The sequence below is a fragment of the Chelonoidis abingdonii genome, chromosome 4, assembly GCF_003597395.2.
Source record: "Chelonoidis abingdonii isolate Lonesome George chromosome 4, CheloAbing_2.0, whole genome shotgun sequence".
NCBI lineage: Eukaryota > Metazoa > Chordata > Testudines > Testudinidae > Chelonoidis > Chelonoidis abingdonii.
Genome location: NC_133772.1, coordinates 19,722,125 through 19,747,210, shown reverse-complemented (window position 1 = coordinate 19,747,210; position 25,086 = coordinate 19,722,125). Strand labels below are relative to the sequence as shown.

The following is a 25,086-nucleotide window of genomic DNA, read 5'->3' as shown; positions in this document are numbered from 1 at the left end:
TGAAAAGAGGCTTCAGAGCACTGTTCACAGCTTGCCAAACAATACTCATCTGCGACTGCAGCTGCCTGTAAAAATACCACCATATTCTACTGCAAGTGCCCAAACCATTATAATTAACAGTAACACTGCAGTGTTCTGGGCATTCGCTATAGTATTTATCTAGTTAAAGAATCTTTTGTCTATGCATCTCTAATTCCTTGCCGGGGTGCAAGACATGTTAAATCCACGTACAAGACTGGGTTTCTCTACTTCGTGCTTTACAAAATCTCCTACTACCCTCTTTCCTTGGATACTTACTAACCAGGTTGTTATTTTTGAACTCTGTTTGCCCTGTTAGGCCATGGCCCTGAGGACTGGGAGGTCAGACTCACTCCTAGGAAGGAACTAGATAAAGATTTTGAAACACAAGATTCTAGTAGAATTACTGGGCTGGAGGGGAGAATCAGAGAGAAAAGACTAATGAAAAATCAATAGCCCACTAAAAAGTAATCCTTATTAGTTTTAAATACATGAGTTAGGACCCAGGCTGAATTACTACATTTGGGGTGGTTGGTTGCTGCAGAGATTATGACATTTGAAGAAAACTCTTATACCATAGTTCCTGCTCTGGACAATCCAGGTTGCATCAGCAGATGGGGTTTGCTTAAGATTCAAGAGCCAGTGTGGACACACTGGGTGTTTCTAGGGATGGACATTTGGGAAGGAGTAGAAGATAGAGGTTTTAAACTTCATGACAGACCATCACTAGGCAGAGGCAAGCATAGTGTGGGTAGTAACTGTCCAGCTTCCTTCCCAGCTCTCTTCCTACCACACCATGATGGTCACCTGCAGCTCTCCCACTGCTGATTCTCCTATGAGCAGATTCTGCTAATGGTGCAAAATAATGATGTTGGTAAGCTTGGAACAAGACTAGGATCAAACACATTTGTGATCTTTGTCCAGTGAGATAGCTGAATGGCTGGGGTACTAACCCTCGTGTTCCACACAGCCATAGAAAGGAACAGCTGTTTTCAGTCTGACTTTAAAACACTGGTCAGAATCCAAGGTGCAACCTCCTACCTTGTGAGACTTGTACTTCACGTGGCAGGAGAGTGAGTGAAGCTGCACTTAGTGGGTTGTCATCACAGGACTACTACGACGTGCTAGTCACACAATGCTTTTCCTTTAGAGGCTCTCAAATTGCTTTGCAAACTGATTAAGTCTCACATCACCTCTGTGAGGGACGGAGAGATCATCCCCATTTGATAAATGGGGAAACTGAGGTTAAGTGACATGGTAACACAGCAAGTCTGTCAGTGACAGAACCAGCAGTTCTAACTCCCTGGTCTGTTTAATCACTGGACCATCCTTCCTCCTCAGTTTCATGCTATCAATGAGCCTTATACTTTAATCAGGGCTGGCCATAAAGCACAGCCCCTTCAGGAATTCACCAGGGCACCTCAGGAGAATAGTGTAGAACCTCAGGGTTATGCACACCTCAGGAAAGGAGGCTGTTTGCAACTCTGAAATGTTTAACTCTGAACAAGAGAGACATTCTAGTTGTTCTTTCAAAAGTTTACAACTGAACATTGACTTAACACAGCTTTGAAACTTTACTGTGCAGAAGAAAAATGCTGCTTTTAATCATCGTAATTTAAATGAAACAAGCACAGAAACAGTTTCCTTACCTTGTCAATTGTTTTTAAACTTTCCCTTCATTTTTTTTTTTTAGTAGTTTATGTTTAACACAACACTGTGCTGCAGTTACTTTTTTGCATGTCTCTGCTGCTGCCTGATTACATATTTCTGGTTCCAAATGAGGTGTGTGGTTGACCGGTCAGTTCATAATCCTGGTGCTCATAACTCTGAAGTTCTACTGTATTTGTATCACCATGTTCACTGGCTAACAAAACTGGTTTATGGCACAGAGTCCATCCTCCAAACAAGGTCTGCTCTGGCCTGCACAGCAGCTCGTGCTCTGTGTTTCAGTTGTAACGGGTCTGAGTCACATTTAGAAACTAAAGGAGCAGCTGCAGACAGATCTATCTAGCCAACCATGGGGTCAGAAACTTTGCAGACAAAGAAATGAGGTGAAGGGAAACAGGCAGGTGTCTGCACTTAAGGTTCCTAGGTACCTAGGGCCATCCCTAAGGGTAATCCCACTGCCAAGGAATGGGGAAGTGGCAGATGTTTCAAGATCTCCATAGCCCTCATTGCACAGCATTTAATAGCCTTGCGATCTGCAGAAGACTTGTACTTGAAATGGGATCAAAGTTAACATGCAGGAAACTTGCTGAACAGAACAAAGTTCCCAACTCCTCAGTCTGCTTTGGTCAGACATCAAATACTCCAGTCCCCCTCCCTGCACTGAGTTCAGGATTAATTTCGTGTGCCTTTAAAAGCTTAACCCATTTATAGTTCTAAAAGGGAGAACCAAGCTGGTAGCTCACAAGCAGTTGGGTCAGTTTGAACAGAGGGACCCTGCATCAAATCCAACAAGACAGAAACGAAACACACACAATTGGCTTCAGTGGGGCAGCTGAGAAGCTGCTGCCGGGCATTTCCTATATATACCAACCCTGATCTCTAAGAAGGGTCAATGTGCACAGTGAGAGCCACGGCCGTGCAAGCAGCCCAGCCCAGCTCTTACATTAGCTGTGCAATCAGGTTTGCAACACTGAAATTGGGGGGAAGGGGGGGATATTGCGTGAAGGATCCATACAAGGAAATCTAGTGAATGGGTTATTTGCAGACACCATCACATTGGTTAGTGTTGGTTCAGATGACAGGTAAAAAGAGGAGTAACAGTTCGCTGAAACAGTATACAGCCATGGCTCAGTACAGAATCTAGAATGAGTGAGTGTGCGCATCTCGGAGACAAGAGGTCTACAGCAGTCCAAGAATAAGAATGTTAAATATAAAAAGGCCTGGGGAGTGTCATGTCGCCCCCAGAGATTCACAGTGCCGCAGCAAGGGGAAAAACGTGGATCCACATCTCAGACTCTCACAGCTTCCAACCCTCTGCATCTCCCACCTCACAGGTATCTAACAGGTCATTCTCTCCGCATGTTACCCTTGTTTCCGAGTAAGGAGAATTCACAGTGTTCAGTAGTGATCAGATACAAAAGCTGTTTAGTCTACAGTATTCTAGTGCTGCTGCCTCTGGTGGTGTAGCTCCTAGAGGTGGAGCTCAGGGCCAGCAGCTGGAGGGAGAGGGAGTTTAGAACAGCAGACAGATCAGATCGCAAAGGCACGGTTAGACTAGGTGGACACAGGGTTGCTTTTTTAGAAGATAGTGGTCTCATACTTAGTGCTGAGGGTCCTCTTAGAATCCTGTTTGGGTTCAACAACCCAGGAGACACTGGCATGAGATTGGGAGTCTTGGTCCACTTCAGATGGCTCCAGCTGGAAAATAGTGGAGGGAAAGATAGCACATTAGGCAACTTGCTCACCCAGAGAGTCAGGCCAGAGCTGGGGACATCAAAAAGCATTCAGCAATAATGAGGGACACCTCTAAGCTACCAACATACAATCATACAAACAAAATACGGAGGGAAGCAGCTCCTACGCTGAGACTAGTGAGGAACCCTGATGGGATTTTGCCAGGTCTTCAGGCTAAAATCAGAAACATCTGTACTATACTACCCCAGGCCCTGAGCCAATCCACCCACAGTTCTTTGTGGCTTGGGACCATCTAAGTCTATTATTGACTGGGCCAGCCTGCCTAGTTTCACAAGTAACAGGAGAGCATCAGAGATACACGGATGATCCTCCAGGGTGGGGACCCAGCTCCCTGCAGGTAGATTTCTCCTTTTATCTGATTTGCTCTCCTGGCCAAAAGGACAGCTCTTCCTTCCCTCAGCCTCCTGATCTTCAAATGCGATAGTGATGGTAATGGGCTCAGAAGCAGCATGTTCTGTGTTAGTGGGGCACTAAAGGGCAGTGAGAGTTCTCAGCACTCAGGATAAATATGATCAGCTCAACATTGGAGCTCATCTGTGCCCACACCTGAGGAACGAGAGAACGGGCAAGAAGGGAACACACACAAAAAGCAACAAAGCAAGAGACAGGGCCACAGCAAAGACATGGGAAAGCAGGAGGGAGGCTTTCAAGAGAGCTGGGTCGCCTGCTCATAGCTAAGGAAGCTCAGGATTGTTCATCACGAAACAAGAAGGAAGAAGGGTAGAGACCTTAGCTCCTTGACTAACAGACTGCAGCGGCAGATAGGAGGGACGGTGTGTAGTACAGGTGTGACAGTAACAACAGCCACTATCGGGAGGGAGCGGCACCTGGGCAATGGGAGCAAGCAAAACAGACAAAAAGGTGACATTACAGGAAGGCAACAACCATCCCCAATACCCTGTCAAGTACGCTCCAGATCAGCCTCATCTCCTGGTTGCATTAACAGCTCTCGCTGCTGCAGGATACAAGTTAGGTGCCCAGCCCTATTGTCAGTTCTTCTCTGGGTTGTGCACAGCGGGGGTATTGCCCACATTAATTCGTCCCCTCTGCCCCAAACAGATCTCCCACCATTGCTAGTGCGGCTACAGTTCCACCAGTGGGACCAAGAGAGAGAAAGCAAGGAGCCAGCAGTCATAAAACAACATCGAATGCTATGTTGTGTACTCAGCACAGAACTACAGAATAAAGCTCCTGCAGCCTTGTGTACACTAGGGTTCCCGCCACTGCATAATAATCTTATTGGGCAGAAAAGCAGACAGGGAAATCTAAAGCGTATTGCATGGGAGGGGGTGGGAGGTGTCACTCCACCATCTACTGTGCTCACACCATGCAAAATACAAACAAGAAGACACCTGCCCCAAGCATACGTACTGCGGATTTCCTCACGCCAACTCTGGGTTTAGGCACTGGTTTGGAAGATTTCGTTTCTATTGCTTCCGCTGCCGAAGCACCGGTGGGTTTTGATTTTTGGGCTTGGAGGGCCAGCTGATAGGCGACTTCAAACGCTTGTCCCAACGTCAGGATGATTTCATACGTCAGGTTCTTTGGAGAAACCACACAGAACAATTTCAGAGCACCACACGGTGCTCGCTACGAAAATCCATGCAGTAGTGGCAAACAGAAAAGCTTCCCTTGGTGACCTAGAACAAGCACCATCCATAGGAAGGCCAGCTGCTGAGTGGAGGCTGAGTTGGGCCTTTGGACTCCACAGATGGCCCCATTCATCTTTGCTCCACAGTTGCAAACCCTATATTATCTGTTGCAATAGCTATTCTGCATTAGCTGGCTTTGCCTCTCCGCATGCCTGTAGGATTGACACTGAGCAGAATTCAGAGCCTGCATACCACAGGTTTGCCCCCACTGGCATGCAGAACTCTCTCCAAGACCATTATTTTCCCTTCAACAGTATTTCACACTGAAAGGAGAAAGCCTCACACATTTTGCATAGGGAACATGCTTGAGAATACAAATGAGCTATGTGATATCGCGCTCCACCCTGCACCACATGTTAAAAGGCTCTTAAATCAGACAATTATACCGTACATAATTGAGAACTTATCAGGGTTTTGTTCACAGCACATTCCCTGGGAGCAAAAACCCCACCTCCATTTTAGTCTGGACTGGAGACTTCAGTAATGAAGCCAAACAAATGTTTTTATTGTCAATAGAGCTGTGAAAGGAAGAGAGGGTTATTTTGGTGCAGAAACAGGTAGAGAAGCACTAAAATGAGATTGGCATTTTTCTTTATGGTTTCCATCTACGCCTGGGCAATAGAACACTGAACACAGATATAACGAACCTGAAATGCACCGTGGTTATTCCAAATTAAAATACGCCACTGGTGACTTCCTTATTAGGCAGGCTAAATAAATATTTAAAGACATTTTTCTATTACTGGGCTACCGCGATACATTTTGCTACTGGGTGGGGCTCAGCATGAAGTAAATTCTGCTGCAAACGCTGACCTCTCTCAGACTGAAATGCAGATTACAAGCTACACACAGCAGTCAACTGGTAAATGACTAGTCCCACTTACACACAACGGGATAGTTGGTGGGGTTGATACAGGTTATGGGACGTTACTACTATGTACAGGGCAAGCAAGACAGTAGGAGACAGCAACGGCAGTATGCAGTGAACTGGAAAGTAACAATCCTTTTGCTGTTGTCTGTACGCCCATGTATTCCACCACTGCAATTGCTTACTGAAGGGTCAGCTGCATTAATAGGATCTGACACCACAGCCTGTACTGGGCAGAAAGAATTAGCTGGAGGTGACTGGTAAGATGCTCAGTAGAGAAGTGGTGAAAAGAACATATTTCAGGCCCCCGTCAGACTTGGGAAGCCTCCCAAGGTATGTGGCAAAAAACCCAGTTGTCCAGGTCATTTAAACTGAACAGACCCAGGCATGGCCTACACACAGGTTTGTGTCCCTACACCTATTGCGGTGGGGAAAGGGGGTGACTTTTCTACTGAAATAGTTATGGTACAATCCCCCTAGCGAGGATGCTGTTACACAGCATAAAGACTCTTATATGAGACAGCTGATATCCGTATGGGAAGGGGAATAAGCAATACCAGCATTAGACACCCTTATGCCCATGTAGCTGTGGCCGTGCTAGGGGTTCTATTGGTATAGTTTAAGGAATGTGTGTGTGTAGACAAGGCCCAAGTCCCTGGAGACTCACTGGAGGGAACAATCTTGCCCCAAAGGATGGAGTAGGAGCTAATGAGGTTTTTCTTTCTCCAATTTCTCTGTGAAGAGCTTTAGTACAACACCCTCTGCTGTCATCTCTGGCAGCAGAACACGCATCATACATGGATTATCTACCAGTGCACAAGGATATGGCAAGACCTGGAGGGGACAGCTCAGTGCTCAGGGCATGCTTGGAACAGCACTTCTTGGATTCAGGTTCAGGTCCCAGCAGTGTCCATTTAGCCCTTCCTCCTAGTAAGAAACAAACCCAGTTCCATGGCAGGGGTCTGCCCTAGTTTCTTGGGGAAATGCCCCCTGCGCCCCTGTTGTGCAGTGAGCTGGTCAGTGCCCTCTTTTCCCAGAGGCGTCAGCTGCATATGGATGGCTTGTGCAGCACTTTGGGATGCAAGGCAGGGCAAGAACCCTTTTGTGCACATGTGCCACTCACCACATCGACAGTGCTGAAGACATGGCAGTAGTGGTGGCTGGTCTGCAGGTCCTTAGTGATATAGGCGAACGTGCAGAGATCTTCAGGGTCCTGGGCCGCACAGGAGATGTTCCGGATTTCGTGCTCAGCGATAACATTCTACCAGAGTTAAACACACACAGCCAATTTTGTGGGATAGATAGATTGTTGGATTGTCCCACACTATCTCCTCCTAGGAAATAACAGCCACCCTATCCAAGCTCAGCAAAGCACCTAGCTGTATGCACATAAGAGGGTGTGATGAGGGAATTCAGGTACAAATTGAGGGGAGGTCCTGGTTGTCCTTTCCAAGTGATCTTAGCGCCTGTAGGAAGGTTATTCTACTTCTCTCCATGCTAACAGACAGGTTGACATGGGAACAGTTGATACTTCCCATCACAGCACGACCACATCACCCAGGGCCATTTTTAAATCAACTCAGGGTTTTTACCATGTGTTACTACTACAGTGATTTTAAGACACTTGACAAACAGAGCAGCATATTGCAGACAAAGGGCAAACAGACAGATGGGAGATGCTGGGAGTGAGGGAGGCCCAAGCTGCCGCAGTCCTAGCTCCACAGCTTGTTGGAGTCAAAGGGAGGAATTAGAAAGGTGGTCTGGTTTCTCGAGGAGTAGCTCACAGCTAGCCTCAGAAGGCACAGAAAAAAGGGATATGGTATATTGTAATGCCTGTGTCCCAGAAACCACTTCCTAGTCTAAGGAGCTATGTAAGAGCACCACTCAGAGGGGGAAAGCAGTATTCCCAGGTTGTGCAACCATACAAGTGGTCAGCCAACAGGGAGCACTATCAAAAAAACTGTTAGATCCTCCCGCACCAGTAACGCTGTGTTCTTCTGGAGCACCTTCCGTGAAAGTGTTTCAGAGTCCAGCACCGACTGTTAGTGCCTCAAAACATCCCCATGCAATAGGCTGGACTTAATCTCAGTTTACAAAGAAGGAAACCAAGGCAGAGAGATTAAATAATTGGTCCAAGGTCAATGGAGCATGTCAGGGACAGGCCTGAAACTAGAACCCAGTGAGACTCCATCCCCTCCTCCAATCACCAGCAAACACTGCTTTTGACATGTGGCGCCATGAACGTTGCCTGGGAAAAGGAAATCTGTCTGGGTTCTCTCTGCCTCCCCCTTCTACTAGCAATAAGGATTCCACACACAGAACAGAGCTGACGACTACTGATGCAAGAGGCGGACTCTCCCATGGCCAGGCTGGCTCCACAGGGCTAGCCAGAGTGTACTCATGTTTGAGGCTGTCTAGTCAGCTGATAGGACTTGAAGCCACGTACAGCAGATGAGTGAGGAGAAGGGTGCACGGGCTGTCCCATCTGAACGCTACACTGAGGGCATTCTAAGCGTACCTTGTTAGAAGCATCTATGAACTTCACCCCTTTGTAAGTAATCGATAATATTATGGTTGGGATCTTCTTCATATGCTCCGTGGATTTCTGCAGAAATAAGAACACAGAGATGAGCAGGTAGAAATTAAACACTTCCTCTTTCAGTGGGACTCCACAGCTCTCATTTGGGGTATTACTGGGAGGGATTTGAGTAGCCAGCAGAGCGACAGTCACAGGAGTGTGTAGAGCTCTTGGCGTGAATTTTTCCATGGTGCTCCAGACTGGAAGAGGGACCCATGCACCTTGTGCAGCAAAAGTCCCTCTTTCCCAGTGTTTGAAATCTGAAGGGGGGGGGGCAGGGACAATTTGGTGACGCGCAGCCTGAGAGGAACAAAAATTTCACTCCAAGGCTTTCACCAGCTGTGCCAATGGCACCATTCCCACATACCAGGCTGGCCTTCCTCCTGAGCTGTTGCTTCAGCCCTGCACAGAGGAACACCCCATGTGCACCCTCTGTCATCACAAGCTTCATGCTCCACACCATCCATGCTTCTCCTGTCCACCACCCACCTACCCTCATCTTTGCACAGGCATCCTGCGTTGACTCTGTCCCTCGCAGGTCTTTGATTAACATGGAGCCCAAATACTATTGGAAACAAGGAGAGGAAAGGATGCTGCTGTTAACTGGCTCCACTGAGCTTGGAAGCCTCAAAAGCCACACCTGCCCCCAAAGCAACATAGAGCAAACTACTGAAAAAATCACTTTCCCCATCACCCTCAAGGGAGAAAGGGTCACATGCAAGCCTGGGGTACCCTCTCACTCCCCTTCTTTACACCCTCCAGCAGTATTCTGGTTGTAGTCCCCATCCTCCCAGCAAAGCTGACTCATCTGGACTTCTCCCAGAGCCAGTCACAGCTGTAGACCAATGGCTAGTCCCCGCTCCCTCCTAGAGACTGAGCCCAGGGCTCTGCACAGCAGTCCTAGCTAAGCCCAGGGATGGAAACCAGCGACTGAGCCAGACTCTCCCAGGAGCAGAGTGCACACTTCACTGAGTTGGCAGAAGGGATCCTCACTACAAGTGCCATGGGGGAAAAGGGGCTGCAGAACCCCAGTGAGGATGGGCATAACCTTCCTGCATGTTGAGAACTGAGCACAAACTCTGAAGGCCTCCTGGACGCAAGGAGCTGAAATCCACTTACGTTGGCCTCGTACCCGCAGGACTCAAAGATGAGCTTCTCAGGCTGGTGTTGCCAATTCTGGACAGGCGCATACGGCGCAGCGAGACTTGGGGGCCTGAGAGTCAGTCTGGACTCACGATGCTCCTCCTGAGGGGACAAGCACAAGCGTAAAAGCCTCAGAGGACCCAACCAGACATCTAGCTCGGACGCATGCAGCATGCGAGATAGGAAGCCCCAGGGGAGAGCATCTAACCAACACCAAAGTGCTTCAAACAGGCACAGTGATATGGCAACTTACAAAGGTGGAAGAGACCAGTGGCCATTCACTGCTCAGCTCACGTTCAATTCTCAGTGCTAACAGCCCAGCAAGAGCACCAACCAACCAAACTAGGGGAATTCTTCAGAGGGCATACACAGCCAGCGTGTGCATCGCTGATCTCATCCCCCACAATCCCAGCCAGCCGCTGTCTCATAATAGCTCCAAGGGTCCCCCAGACATCAGAGCACAAGGGAAAATGCACCCCAGGAAATGCAAGCCTATGTGCATGGGGCTTCACAGAGTGGTCACGTCCCCACTTTACAGATGGGAGATGACACCCAGAGAGAGGAAGGGATTTGCCCAAGGTCAGAGAGCAGGTCACTGCAGAGCCAGGAACAGAACCCAGGTGTTCCACTCTAGCAACCAGGCCATGCTGCATCCTTGTCACACTCTGAGCACCCTTCATCTAGCAGTCCGAGAGTGCTTCACTACCCCCATCTGGGCCACACACTTGTGTCTCCCAGGCACATCACTGGAGAGGAACCCGCAGGAAACAAGCTTGCTCTGACCTGCGCTTTGTATCGGTCGGCTCTGGGGTGAGAAGCAGCATCATGGCCACTGTCATGTCGCCTCTTCCCAGTATCCCCCGAAGGCAGCAAGAGATCCGCTGACCTCCCCGTGTAGGAGTCAGTCTGGCTCAGCGGTGAGGAAGTCTGGGACATCAGATCCTGGCACTGGAGGCAGAGACAGACACAGATCTAAAGACAACTGGCCTGAGTGGGCACATTGCACAATCCCTGCCTGCTAGCTACGGCGGTCGCTGTGTGTTTCTAAAGAGCACGTCTCCTTCTGGGACCAACTTTGCCAATGAAGAGCATGGAGGCCAGAGCTGGGAGTGTTGCTGGTTTGACTAACTCCCCTCTAAAGCCACCTGAGTGCAAACCAGACTTGAATTCCACACCAAAGCCACAAGGGATATTTAGCTGGGATGTGGGCAGCCTCTCCTTTCCAGGGCAGAAGTCTGGCACTGCAAACCCCACCTTGCCAATGCTGGCACAAAGGGTGTGCAAGACCTTAGAGTTAATGGGACTTGACACTTCTGGCCTGGTCTGCTCCTCCCTAAGAATTTCCTTTGCTGACTCCTATGAAAGGCAGGTCACCAGACAGGTTCTCTCCTCAGCCTCACCCCACAATCACTCTAGGACTATCTTAAGTTCTGACATGGCCTCACTGCTGCAGCACTGGACCCTTTGCTACTTTTACTGTGTGTTTATTCTCACTAGAGGGCAGACATCCGTGGACTGACTTTTGGCCAGGATCAGCCTTGGGTCAAAGCCCTAAAAAATGATGCATTTAAAGTGGCATTATAGAATTTACCAACCCAAAGACTGAGGCCCTAGATAGCACAGTGATAAGAGATCAATCCAAATGCCTTACAATGGCTGGCTATAATTGCAGGGAAGAGAGAGTGTCGCCCCAGTACGTGCCGATCCAGGGCCCAGAAGTCAATGCAGGGAACTCAAGCTGGTGCTTGTGAGAGCTCACAGCTGCAACACGCATTAGTTCCATTCAACACCCTCGCTTAATTTTCCATTGACATCCTTCCGTTCTGCAATGCCAGAATCGGGCTTTAGGAACTCAGCAGCTGTAGCATCAGGAAATGTTACAAATGGCCCCATTCTCTTCTACCTCCTCCCTACCCGGCATTTCAATCAGCTGACGCTGTGCCAAGGCAGTTCCTCCTCTTCCTTCAGTCCTGTCTGTCTCAAGAGGATGTTTCAGCGAATCTTGGATTCTCAGCTGGTTGCTTCCCATCTGGGCATTTGCTATTTACAAACCCTGTGATTCAGTACTAGTGGAAGGTGCAGGATTCAGCACCATGGGGACCAGAGTCCTCTCTGTATCCAAGCAAGTACAGGTTGAAGTGACAAAACAGAGCTATACCCCTCCTCCCCACCACATATTACATCCCTCCCCCAGAGCTGGTTTCTTCAGCCTGGGGAAGGGGTCTGAGGAGAGGGAAGTCAACTTCATGCTCAGTTCTTGACCTAGGAGCACTGAAGGCCCTCTAGTGCCAAGTGTGATGGAGGGTTTTGTGCTATGGACACTGTCCAGGAGAAACTGGACTGAGGCCCAAGCAAATTTCACCCAGGCCAAACAGCCATCAGAGGGCACCAACCTGGACTGGAATAGAACCAGTGACCTGGAGTGGAAAGGATCCAGGGGACAGGAGTCCTCCCTATTTGGTGTTTAGAGCGTTCCAAGAAAGCACTGAGGTCCTGAGCTTGTGACCACTGCCATGTATTGCCACGGACACCTTGGGAAGGCAGAAGCTGCGAGTCTACCCAACATGCTAAGCCCTCTACCCCCAAGGCCAAAACTCACGTGTGTCTAGAAAGCATAACTGGCACCAAATCCCAGTCAGATGCCAGAACTGCTGCCCTTTCCTGGCTGTGCCCCTCAGACAGGGTGCCTTTAGCTCCTCACCCCCCTCCTCAGCCACACACATGTATTAGGAACACTCCTGCTACAAGCCCACCTCAGGCCTCTGCTGCAGTTGTCAGGCCATTTAGAGAGGCAGTGCAGCCCAGCTGCCTCGCTGTCTTGGACACCAGAGCAGCAAGCTTTGCACGGGCCATTCATCTGGAAGTGCTGTTAGAATTAACTGCTACAAACACTGCATGGAAGTGTGATGGAGGGGAAGTTCTCATTGCCCCAAGTGTGTCCCAGTGACAGAGCTGACGCTGCAGATGTACTGGTGCTTCTGATTAAAAATACACTGGTTGTGAAGTTTGCCCTAACCAGAGCTCCTGTTTGAACTCCATCACTCTTCCAAGCTTGTACTTATTTCTCCAAACCTTAAAAAGCAACCAAATTCAACCAGATGCAAACGGCTACCACCTTGCTTACAGCCAGTCTTAGGCATGGAATCTCTCCCCATACACAAAGCCAGAGATGCTGCTGTCTCAACCCCCAACCGCAAGGTCCAATTTTTTTCCCCAAAGTAACCAGTGGAAAAAAAACTCAGAAGGGCAATTCAATTGGCATTTGAGACCCAGAAGGAACATCCAGCCATTGTCTGAGCATCTCCAGTGGGTCACAGTTCACATCAAGGCATTTTGCTTTTTATAACGAAGGTTGAAGTGTCTAGGTTGGAAACCTACTTTAAAAAAATTGATGCAAGTCTCTGAAACCACTCTGGAAATTTACTACCCACAGTAAATATTTCAAACAAGTTAACTCAAAATATTGACACAGAGGAAGGTTATTTTTGTGGCACCTTTTAACTGACTCTCCTAGGAGAAATTCTAGTGCTTTCGAGAGAGAGTGAGGCTCAGAGAGAAAGGGCGAGCATGTTCTCGCTTTCCCATCTGTGCCCAGATTCCAATCTGGAAATCTTTTGTAACACCTGAGCTCTCAGTGAGCACATTCCCCCAGTCTCAGATCCCCAGAGGTCTTAGCTGTTCATCAAAAAGGAGATTATTTCTGAGGCAGACTTGATTTTAGTTTCTTAAAAGGAAAGAGAGATGAGCCAGCACTGAAGAAAACATCCTGGCAGTGGCTGATAGTGCTCCATGCAGACGTTTCAATCAGGCAGCCAGCAACACAAACAATGACTCACCCTCAGCTGTGAGAACCGCGGTGGTTTCTGGGGTGGCTCCTCGTACGGTCTGTCCGCCAAGGAAGCAATGATTCGCTTCCGATGGCCAAGCAGATTCACCTTCAGCACCTGGAGCCAAAGGGGAAGGTTAGCTTGGTTCAAGGAGGGTGGGCAAGGATTTCAGCATCCCCCTGAGCGCGTCGTGCAGTTTTGTATCTTCTAGTCAAACTAACAGCTGCCAGTTTTCGGCTGAGAATGGGAATTGCCCCACTGCCGGGCCTTCCCCCGTCACCATGTTTGCTGATACTGTTCAGCATCTCTGCTGTACAACTTAGTGATATTTCTTGTCAGTTTCATCCCAAAGCAGAGGAAGTTGGTACAGCATGAAATATACTCCTCCTCCTAATTCAGCGTATACATACAGCTCCACACTGGCAAGCTGCTGCGTAAATAGGACCTAATCCATCAGGCCGCCGCCCCCCCCGCCACACCACCTTGTGAGATCAGTCAGCATTAACCCCAGGAAACAGCTGGGGAAACCAAGGCACAGATGGGATAAGTGACGCATCCGAAGTCACACACAAGTTAGCATCAGAGCTGAGATTAGAGCAGAGCTGTTGCTTGTTTTCAACCCCAAACTTAAGCCACTAGATCATGCTGCCTGGTACGCCAACTGCATACAAACAACTACTGTTTACTTTTTCAGGGTGCAAACTCTAAATACCAATCACTGCAGTTGACAGGTTACAGTTTAATTACACAAAAGGGCTGTTTTAAACTCAGGGCTATGCAAGCATCAATCACATGGAACGGCAACAGAGAAAGGAAAGGAATCAGAACACACCCATTACAATTGGTACCCTCCCATTCACACCAAAGAACGGTTCGATGTATTCACAGGCTCTCCCTGAGTTAAGACAGTCTCAAGCATTTTTCTAATCCTCGAGTATTTGGAATTAAGGTGCTGGGGCACAGAATCATCCTACACTGGCGCTGATTCTCCTTGCACCTTCATATTTGAAGAGTGCTATGATATTGCTGCATTGGGTCTAACAAACCTCTCTGCAAGTTGTACCCATCTGGAGGGAACCTGTGCAGGATTAATAGCAAAGCCAATACCTACATTTACTATTTCAAGCTCCCAGAGGTTTTTCACAGTGTCAATGGAGCTGTAGCCACTTGACAGGAAGGACTGAATGTAGTCCTGCAGCCCCAAAGAGTCAAGCCAAGCAGGAACCGAAGGCTGGCTGTTCCCATCGCAACCCAGAGATTTCACCTAAAAATGGGCAAGACAAGAAAGGGTTAAAAAGCCTCTGGGGATCCCAAACAGCTCAGATTCCAAAACCCACAAAGGCTGCAATTAAAACCGAATGTAACTAAAGAATTATAATGAGGATTTGTACAGTGACTTCCACATGAAGATCTCAAAGCATTTTGTAAGAACCCTGGGGCCAGGTAAGCATTTTTCCCATTAACAGGCGGGAAAGCAAGGCACCGAGGTTCACCAACACGCCCAAGGATGCACAGTGAGAAAAATCGAGAAAGAATCCAGGAATCCCAACTCCGAGTCCCACGCTGTGCTCACTGGATAGCATTCCCTCCCTTCTACATTTACCCTTTAAAGCACAGAACCGCACAGGAGCCCAGGGGGAATACGTTCATATTAAAGTTGTAAGTGTCTTTAGAATGTAGCGAAGCTCAAACGCCAGTCAGCTGTCTATTTGGCTGCATACTTTGGGCGGAGGTGCTTTTCCTGAAGCAGGACAGTTGTGAGAGCACAGCTTTCCTATCCCACCCCGGCTTTAGCCTGAGAAGCGATTTTTCTTGCCAAAGATGACCTTAAGGTCTGTGCACTTCAGGAGTAATTGGGCAGCTGGGTCCAGCCAGGGGAAAGGAGAGGCACAATCCAACACACGTGTGCACTTGGAGAAGGCTGCCAGAAAAAGGAGACCCAGGGGAATGTTCCCAATACCAGAGGCTGGGAAGAAAATCTCTTGTTCGTCAATTTAATGCTCAGAAAAGTTGCTGTATTAAATAGCCCTGGAGGATGGAGTCCCTTGATTATCAGGTGACAGACAGCAGAAGGGCAGGCCCTCTCTCTGGCTTCCCCATCAAGCAACCTTAGTCCTGACTGGGACAAGCAGTGCAGAACTGAGTGCCATCTCCACAGCCTGTTCAGTCCTTAGCATTGCTATTGAAAGCATCATAAAGGCAGTACTAAGTGCCAAAAGTGCTGGTGGTTTTATGATGTGGCAACTGCCCACTAGCAACTAGACTGAAACCTCCTCTGAGCTCCAATCCTGAAGTCACTTCACAACAATGACAAGGGACCAGTGCGGCGATCCAGCAGCGCACTGGCTAGCTTCAGCACCAATTCCAAGCCCCACTCCAAAGTAACTGGAGACAGGAACTGGCTGGTGAAAGAGGCAAGAACGTTCTCATCTAGTCACATCCCACCCATCTCGCAGCTGACCAGGTCCATCTGCCCTCTGTGACCACGCCCCAAAAAGCATGTCAGAGGAGACTGCTAAGTTCTCCCTTCAACTCTTGGGCATATTTTCCTCTGACAAATGGAGCTGGAGAGTTGCTCCACTGAACACATGCCATTGATTTCATTTATGCACTAGCAGGAGGCACCCTGCTGCCTGCAGCCTGGATGACGCTCTGTTCCAAGTGCCTGAAATAGCCTCATTACACGCCACTGGCACAGATAAGGTAGCGTCCAATTTTGCAACACAGCCCCTGGCAAAGGCCTGAGAAATAGGTGCAAGAGGAAGACTGCCTTGTTTCAGCACTTGAGCCAGGTTAGTGTATTAGTGCTAATTCAAGCTGGGTCACAGGACTATTGGCTGTAACTGGAAGTTCTGCCATGAGGTTATATCGGGCACTTGCTGAGAGTGTGAGAGAAGGGTGGCAGGCAAACTGAGGGCAGCTGTTACCCTTCTTAGATTTCACTGGCCATAACAAATACCAGAGCAATTAGACTTCAATGCAGCTGGAGACAGCTTTGGAAGAGCCAAAAGCTGAGTGAAGTTCATCATGCTCCTGACTACGTTTGCCATTTGGGGCCCTGCCTGCAAGTGGCAGTACCCCAAAAACAGGATGCTCAGAAAGCCATCGCTGGAATACCAGTGACCACGCTAGTACTTCCTGCCAGGGGTGATCCCTTATACATACCAAGCATTAGGGGACTCTACTCTTGAGTCCTTAATGCAAGCTCTCCACAAGCCTTGTTCTTCTTGTACCACATGAACACACAGAGCAAAGCTCTCAGCGACCTGAGAGAGGCAGAGTTCCCCCCAGTGAAGCATGGTCCTCCCCGACATGCCTGCATAGCCCGCAGGATTCTCAGCTGCGGTTCCAAGGAGCCTGGTGTTCCGGAGCCATCACTCAGCCCTGTAAGCCACATCCTTCTGGTGGCTCCCTACAGTCCAGATGCACCAGTTCGTGCCCAGTCAGCTCAGCAGAAAAAAAAAAGCCTCTGCTTCTCCACAAGCTTAAAACCCAAATACTGTCCCTCTACTGGCCATTCCCATCTCTGGTGCGGGATGCTCTACTGATGCGGTTGTAAGCCCTCTTCTCGATGGCACTCTCCAAGAGAGTAGCTCTCCAAATAGCCAGGGACAGTATCTACAGAGGGACGGCTGGGGTTATGCGCTTTGTTTTCTGTACCGTGACCTCCACACCACAACCACGGAGTTTGAGAGTTGCTAGCTCCATCACCCCGCTCCCCCCCTGTGCTGCAGTAACTCAGCTACACACAGCGATTAATACAACTGTCACCTTGGGAAGGGGACGCGCAGCCTGGAGAAGTTTTCTGCGGTGCTGCGGGTCGCTAATCCCGATCTCCCGAAGGTCCTGATCTTCCATTACGTTACAGCCCTGTGGAAACAGAATGAGAGAGAGACGTGGCAGCAGAGTGCAGCGCCAGCAAGACCAGCTGCTGAAGTAGGAACTATGTATGTTATAGTTACCTTCCCTCACCCTTTCTACTCTGCTCCCAGGTGAGAAAAGAGAGGCCAGGTCTACACTGCGACTTTAAATCGGTTTAATGGCCGATATACCGATTTAACGCTGTACCCGTTCACACGACGTCATCATTAATATCGAGTTAAACGGCTCCTTAAATCGATTTCGGAACTCCTCCCAGATGAGAGGAGCAGCGCTAAATTCGAAAGTGATAACTCGGATTAGGGTTTGTGTGGACGGAAATCGACATTATTGGCCTCCTAGAGGTATCCCACAGTGCACCACTGACCACTCTGGTCCGCAATCCGAACTCGGATGCGGAGTGCCGGTAAACAGGAAAAGCCCCGAGACCTTTAGAATGACATTTCCTGCTTTCACGTGTCCAGCTCTGATCAGCACTGGTGGCGATGCAGTTCAAATGCAAAAGTAGCTCCTGCATTGAACCTTACGGGAGATACTAGATCTGATCGCTGTATGGTGAGACAAATCTGTTTTATCAGAGCTCCGTTAAAGAACAGGAAATGCCAAAGCGTTTGAAAAAAAAACTCCAGGATACACAGCGGTGCGTGACAACCGTAACGGGAAGCCAGAGACTCAAACGGATGCTCATGGAGGGAGGGAGGGGGTAATGAGGACTACAGCTACCAGTCTCCACAGCAGTCTCTGAAAACTATTTGCATTCTTGGCTGAGCGCCCAATGTCTGTAGCTTAATACACGGTGTCTTGCGTGGTTCACGGAACAGCTCGTCAGTCTCTTCCCCCCCCCAGCACGTGAAAGAGAAGTAAAATAAATAATTCCTTGAGTACTGTAAATGTCACCCTCTGTGTACTGAATGCTGCTGGCAGAGAGTACGCGAGGTGTTGACAACGGTCAGGATACCGTTTGTGATCTCAGGGTCCATGATTGCTGTGCTATGGCGTTTGCTCAATGCACTCCGGGAAAAAGGCGCCAAAGGGTTGTCTGCTGCCTTCACAAAGGGAGGGGTGAGGCTGTACCCAGCACCACCCGGGGCAATGTTTTCTGCCCCATCAGGCACTGTGCTCTCAACCCGGAAGTGGGAACTATGGGATAGCTGAGGAACAGCTACCCACAGTGCACCGCTCCTGAAATCGATGGTAGCTTTGGACCATGGACGCAAACAATCGATTTCGTGATCCCACTGTGGACGCGCTAAACCGATTTTATTAGATCTGTTTTGTAATATTGGTTTAAGCTAATTCGAAATAATCGTGCAGTGTAGACGTACCCAGAGGCTGCAGCAGGGGAATATGCACGAAGTTTCACAGGAATGACTCCACCAGGGGGCAGAGCAATAAAATGCACTGACTAAGCATGCTTCATCTCTAGCCCCTTCACTCCATGGGGCCACTTGACAACATCTGCAGGTTTCAGTTGGATTTCCATAACGGACTCTCTACCAGGCTGATACCCATGAGATCTTGTAGCAGCTGGCACTCAAAAGCCATGCTGCAGCTTTTCAGTGCCCTCCCAGGATGCCCCCACGAGGAACGGGGAATTCCGCAGACAGCCTCCCCTACAGTGGGTTTCTCAGCGTCACATACCTACCATGCGGCCCACCACAAGCAGACAGCCTAGGCAGAAGTGAAACAAGACACCAGGTGTATTGATGGGTTAATTCTGGAGTGTGCAGTGTGCTTGCTGAAGCAATTAAGGGATGAATGCAGCTACCCCCTCCCTTCTCTCATTCAGTTTGTTCCACAGTATCTCTTTGCAGCCAATAGATTTCAGGACACTGATATAAGGGACCTTCCTCTTGCCTATGTAGATGTTTTAATCAGCCATTTCTTTGATCATGGTTTAGCTACTCAAATCTCCCTACTGCATAAACAATCCCCTTTTGCGTATAAACAGAACCACTGCACACTGACAGGCAGGAGAAGCTCATCTCTGCCTAGGCTCTCTTGAGAACCAAAGAGAATAAACTGAATTTATTTTAGTGAGAGCTGGAGACCCAGGGAAGGTCAGTATCTCTAATCTATCATCCATCTCCATGGGGACAGAGGCAATCCAGCCCTCTCCAGTGCAGAGGCTTTCATCATTAGATACTGCTTTACAAAACTCATTATCTCGGTGTAAAGCGGGAATGAATGCAAGAGTGAGCACATGCAGACTGTGCTTCCTTCACTGATCAGAAACTACATGCCTGTCAGTATCCAGTAAGACCCGCAGCATGCAGATGTAAGGCCAGATGTGTCTCCCTCATCAGTGATATAGCGATACTGTAACAGCTACTTGAAGATCCATATCCAGTTAACACCACTGACCCGTATTGCAATAGTGCCCCAATCAAAGTCAGTCCCCCATTACGCTAGGTGCTGTACACCACTGTATACCTGGAGAGACCAACTTCAGCGGCAGACATACTCTCCCCATTCCTGAGCTGGCCACAGATTAAAGCTGAACTGCCAGGTCTTGGCTATTTCGGAGTTCGTTTTTATAAAAAAATCTAGCTCAAGTTGGCTGCAGTGTCACTGAAAGTGTCCCATGACAAGAGGAGTCCATGTAGTGCAGGGAACCATAAGGGAAAGGGGGACTGAAAAGTCTAGTCAAAGCGGTGGAATAAAAAAAAAAAAAAGAAAAAAAAAGGTCATTTACAGCCTCTTCCTTCTCTCATCCTTTAGAGGAACTATTTTCACAGTGGAAGGATACGTGGCATAGCACCACCATCTTAAAAAAATTAAACACAAATGTAAATATAGCAAGTCACTCAGTGTGGGCGTGTGTTAGCAGCTTACAGGTGCTGACAGTTCTCAACCTTTCAACGCATCTGCAGCATATGGCAAAACCCTACAAGTGTATGCTCCGGGATGTAGTGTTTATCAAAGGGACCCTCTCTCCCCTCATTAGTCTACAACATGTTTTAGGGGCCTGTAGGGTATCAGTGCATGCACATGCAGACTTCTTCCGGGCTGAGCTGACTGATCTTTGTTTTAAAAACTAAATTCATCAGGTACCCTTTAAGCAGCTGCAACACTTGAATACCTGGGAGCTGAGTGACTGCTCTTGTGGCAGTGGCCAGAGTGTTTCCTCACACACAACACGGCAGCAGTCATTGGTGCTGCATGACGAAGACTACCAGCCCTCTCCCCACGTACCCTGCTCATGACAGCAGAGAATACTGACAGCTACAGCCTTCGCTTTGCCCAGCACAAAGTGCAGCAGGCCCTACCCTTAAAAGAAGAGCTATTCCTTTCAATAGAGAGATCACACTTAAAGGAACACAGGGAGTGCTTTGAAGAGCATGCACAGTCCAATGTATTTGGGAGCACTGCCCTCAGGTCAGGCTGCAGAGAATTATTTAACTAAAAACAATGGTGGCAGATTAAGTCACCGAGTGACTGGAAAACAGGGGTCCCTGCGGGGTTCAGCACTTGCAGTACAGGAGTCAGAAAGGCAGATGAACACCTTCCCCATTCCAACTACAGCAAAGAGAAAGCATTAAAGCTTCAGAAAATGCAGGTGCAGCAGGTCTCTGCAGAAGAGTGTCTGAAGCTGATGGCGACAGTACCAGAGCACTTGTGTGTGAGCACTGTTTAAAACAGTGGAAAGAGCTTGGCACAGAAAGCCTCTAGCTTACCAGGGCCATTCCTTCCGTGCTTTTCAAAAGGTTAGTTTTTAAAGGCACTGAGGAATTCAGCTCTCTGGTACCAGCTGCTGCTCCGAATCTGGAGGAGTTCTCATGCCTGCCTTTGTGGGGTTTCACCTCAGAAAGAGAGAGCAATGGTACAGAAGGCATGTGAAGGAGTAGTGAGCTGTCAGCACAGGCAAACTTTCTTTTTAAAGCTAGCTATCCTTTGCAAATCTAACAGACACCAAAGCCTCTGCAACAAGGGCTCAATGGAGCACTTTGGTTTGATTGTTTGGCAATGGAAAACAAAATAGGAAGCACTACAGGAAACCCTTCAAAAGGTTACAAACATGCTGGCTTCTACGCAAAAGAATAAATGGACAAATCAGACGTCAAGAATCATAACATGCAAAAACCAGTTGGAAAATACTTCAGCCTCCCTGGACTCTCAACAACAGACCTAAAAGTGGCAGTTCTTCAACAACAAAAATAACTTCAAAAGCAGACTCCAACGAGAAACTGCAGAACTGGAATTAATTTGCAAACTGGACACCATCAGTTTAGCCCTGAACAAAGACTGGGAGTGGATGGGTCATTACAAGAACTAAAAACTCAATTTCCCCATACTAATTTTCCCCTACTGTTACTCGCACCTTCTCGTCCACTGTTTGAAAGGGGCCACCCTGATGAACACTACAAAAGCGATTCTTCCTCTGCTGATAATAGCCCACTTTAATTGAATTGTCTCGTTAGAATTGATAAGGCAACCCCCATCTTTTTATGTACTATGTATATATAGCTTCCTCCTGTATCTTCCACTCCATGCATGTGATGAAGTGGGTTCTAGACCATGAAAACTTATGCCCAAATAAATTTGTTAGTCTCGAAGGTGCTACAAGGACTCTTTTTTATGCTGGCTTCTGTATAGCGAACTGTTGTGTTGTAAAACACACACAACCCTGTCAAAAGGACAGAAAGGCTCTTCATGAGTTTAAGCTCCTACAGTCTCCACTGGGATGCAAGAGCAGGAGCAGGGGTGGGAAACCATAAAAGCTCTCTGAGATTAGCAGGCCGGGGAGCCATGTAATTTGCACCAGCTCGGGGAATTGAGAGGGAAACAAGGCTAAACATTAGCAGGGTTAGAGAACTCTTCGGGCAGTCAGGTTTTGCTCTCATGGGCAGCAGTTACACCCAGGTTTGTGAACAGCTACGGCCTACAGCTAGAACCCACCCATTGCTGTTCCACTCACATGTGGGGTGTGATTCTGTGCTGTGTCTCGGGGCAGGGGTGGGGGGAAAGTAGGAAGCTGAGGGATCTTTAAGTCACCATTGCACCTGTCTGATCTGGGCTGGAGCAGCCTCCTGGTGTTGTCTGGAATCTCCACAGCCCAGCCAGAAATGAGGCCTTTAGGTGCAAGGAGGAGGATCTCGCTCTTGGGGTTTCTCAAAGCTTACGGAGGTACAGAGGAGGTCAGTTGGCTTGCCTGAGTTCACACAGCAAGCTGGTGTCAGAGCCAGGATTCAAACTCAGGAGTTCCTGGCTCCCAGTACCATGCTCAGTCTTCTCTAGCCCAACACTGGGGCAAGACCCTTTACTTCGGCCATCAAGAATTCAGTGCCACTGTTGCAAGCTGCATGCATGCACGCACACAATCTCCAGGACATGGTTTACAGGACATCAAACCTTTCCCCAAGTGACATTAACTCAAGCAGCAGGAAGAGCTATTTGGTCCCCAATGAATGAAATAAGTGTGATGGCTGCACTTATTTTGTTTTAATGTAGATGCAGACCACCTTTACATTTTGAATCATTCTCATTTCAAAAGACAGAGCCCATTTCCAGTCTCTCAACAGCTGTCTAAGCACAGGGCTGGTAGCAAATAATTCTGCTGTGAACACATGCCTTACGCAGAAGATTCCCAAGCGAGGGCCGAGCCTGAGAGGCAATGGACTTGCCCCCTCTTGCTGGAGCAGGCTTAGGAACGTTGAGTTGGCCCTCAAGCCAAGCATGAGTACAAAACCTAATGTTTTATGAACAGAGCCTGTTTCTCCTCACCATCTCATTTGTATGCGTTGCATTAAAATCCCTCAGGGCCAATCTGCATATTAAGGGGACTTAACAAGTGGACAGCATAACAGCTCCCAATCAATCTTTATGGTCTTTCCTGTAAGTGATCCGCAGTTTACAGGAGTGTCCTTTAAACCCATCCAGATTCCATCTCTAATAAAAAATAATCTGCCATTAAAGGAAATAATTAAACACAAAGGCTAACAATGTTTTAGCCTTTTGCCAACCAAATGAATGAGCTGCTCCTCTTCAGTCTCCCAACTGTCCATGGTAATGCGTTATCCACAGGGAAACCAGGAACATTCTGTCAAGATACACAGCTGATGCCTTCAGGTTCACCTCCTTGATCTTCCCCCATTTCCTTTCCATAGTTTCTAATCCATCCGTGCTCATGTCTCCTGTATGGCTCTGTACCAGCCTGTGCCCTGCCTTCTCCTGTGATGATCTGTACAATCCTTCTGCTTCACTCTCCCGTGAAAAGTCCATCCCACCAACCCAAGCTCACACTCTACCTACAAGTCCTCCGAGAACCTCTGGAGAAAGTCTTGTGACCATACTTCCTCCACTACAAATTTGTTCTTAAGTTCAGCCACATTCCTTACTGTGTTTCTGTCTTCACTGTTTCCCATGAGTCCGACAACTTGATCCCCACTAAAGCCCTCCCTGAGTGAGATTTACCCAAGGACACCAGAGACATTCATTCAACAAGCTCAGCTGTGACTTCCTTCTTCTCACTCTGGCATTCTCATCACCTCCTTCCAGGTCACCCCCCAAAGCTTCTCACTTGCTGTTGAATCCCTTTCCCTCAGTCCTTTCCTTTCTCTGTGCTGTCTCTCCTTCTCCACCTCAATTCAGTTTAAGAGGAATCCAGTAAACTTCATGACTAAACCAATCAGGATTTTTTGCCCAGAGGAAGGCTTGTACAGAAGCAAAACCAGATCCAGTAGTTCCCAAGGCAAAAAAGCACTATTTATCCTAAAAACACTGAAACAGTTTATTTACAAGGGGCATTTCTAAGCCTAATGCTGAAGACAACCATCTGATTAAAAAGTGATGCCATTTCTTTCACTAGCTATACAGAAACCCTATTTACAATCACTATTAAAGTGGGTTGGGAAATTCTTTACTTTTTAGTTATCCACGGCTTTCCATTTCCAAAGCACCTGATAATATTTACCATGCTCCTGCCCAGTAGGTTAGCATCACACTTGTGTTACAGAAGAAGAGGTTCTTGCACTGTGGTCACAGGCCTGACTCCCTTTCAGTGGAAGAAGTTGTGCAAGTGACTTGCCAAAGACCACAGAGCAGATATGCATCGGAGCCAGGAATAAGAGTCTCCCCTTGATCCCAACCCACTACAGCTAGTTCTTTTGAGGACTGTTCTAGACCATTACTGGACAAGTTTGGGAATAGTCATTTTCACAGGGCTCTTGCATTGCTCCTACTGTTCCCACTGCCCACCAAGTAAGCTCCCTCCAGCAGTAGGCCCAGAAATGCCAGTTACAATAAAAAACACTTCTGGAAAACCCACACTTCAGACTTGATTTCTGGTAACATGTGCTTCTTATCTCATGAACTTCTCCGGGCTGCGTGAGGCAAACCATTCAATGCTACATGTGGACCCTAACATGCACAAAAACCTGAATTCTATGGCAGGAGCCCAGCCCCTCGCCTCACCCCCTTTTTGGAAACGGAGGAATAGAGTTGTTCTGTTCCATCAGGAAATAGAAGTCACAAATTATTTTTTCCCCTGTAGTACAGATGGCTTGTTTAGCAGCTGTCCCTAAAACACGCATGCTTGCATGAGTGCAGAAATCCAATACAGGACCATGATATGTATAAGGACATCTCCCCCCGGCCTGCTTTTAATACAGAACCTCTGGAAATCCTCTCTTGCCAGGCAGAACCGGAATGTCACTGAACAGGCCTACTTCTCAACTGCAGGTTTTATTGATAAAAATG

At 48.1% G+C, this 25,086-nt stretch overlaps 1 protein-coding gene across 8 annotated transcripts in view; it reads right to left on the bottom strand.

Annotated features, from left to right (window-relative positions):
* ANKS1A (ankyrin repeat and sterile alpha motif domain containing 1A) overlaps positions 1-25,086 on the bottom strand; it is a 167,210-nt gene that overhangs the window by 3,338 nt on the left and 138,786 nt on the right. For 4 of the 8 annotated variants that reach the window (XM_075064930.1, XM_075064932.1, XM_032792584.2 and 1 more), the window contains 11 exons: positions 17,281-17,379; positions 14,621-14,773; positions 13,519-13,626; positions 10,466-10,630; positions 9,659-9,784; positions 9,033-9,104; positions 8,480-8,566; positions 7,085-7,222; positions 4,813-4,983; positions 4,170-4,268; positions 997-3,384 (listed from right to left, as the gene is read on the bottom strand). In XM_075064930.1, coding sequence (XP_074921031.1) covers positions 3,265-3,384; positions 4,170-4,268; positions 4,813-4,983; positions 7,085-7,222; positions 8,480-8,566; positions 9,033-9,104; positions 9,659-9,784; positions 10,466-10,630; positions 13,519-13,626; positions 14,621-14,773; positions 17,281-17,379 — 1,338 coding nt within the window. In that variant the 3' untranslated portion in view covers positions 997-3,264. Of the gene's footprint in view, positions 1-996; positions 3,385-4,169; positions 4,269-4,812; positions 4,984-7,084; positions 7,223-8,479; positions 8,567-9,032; positions 9,105-9,658; positions 9,785-10,465; positions 10,631-13,518; positions 13,627-14,620; positions 14,774-17,280; positions 17,380-25,086 lie in introns of those variants that run through there. The other 4 variants (XM_075064933.1, XM_075064935.1, XM_075064931.1 and 1 more) reach the window with 3 other exon arrangements.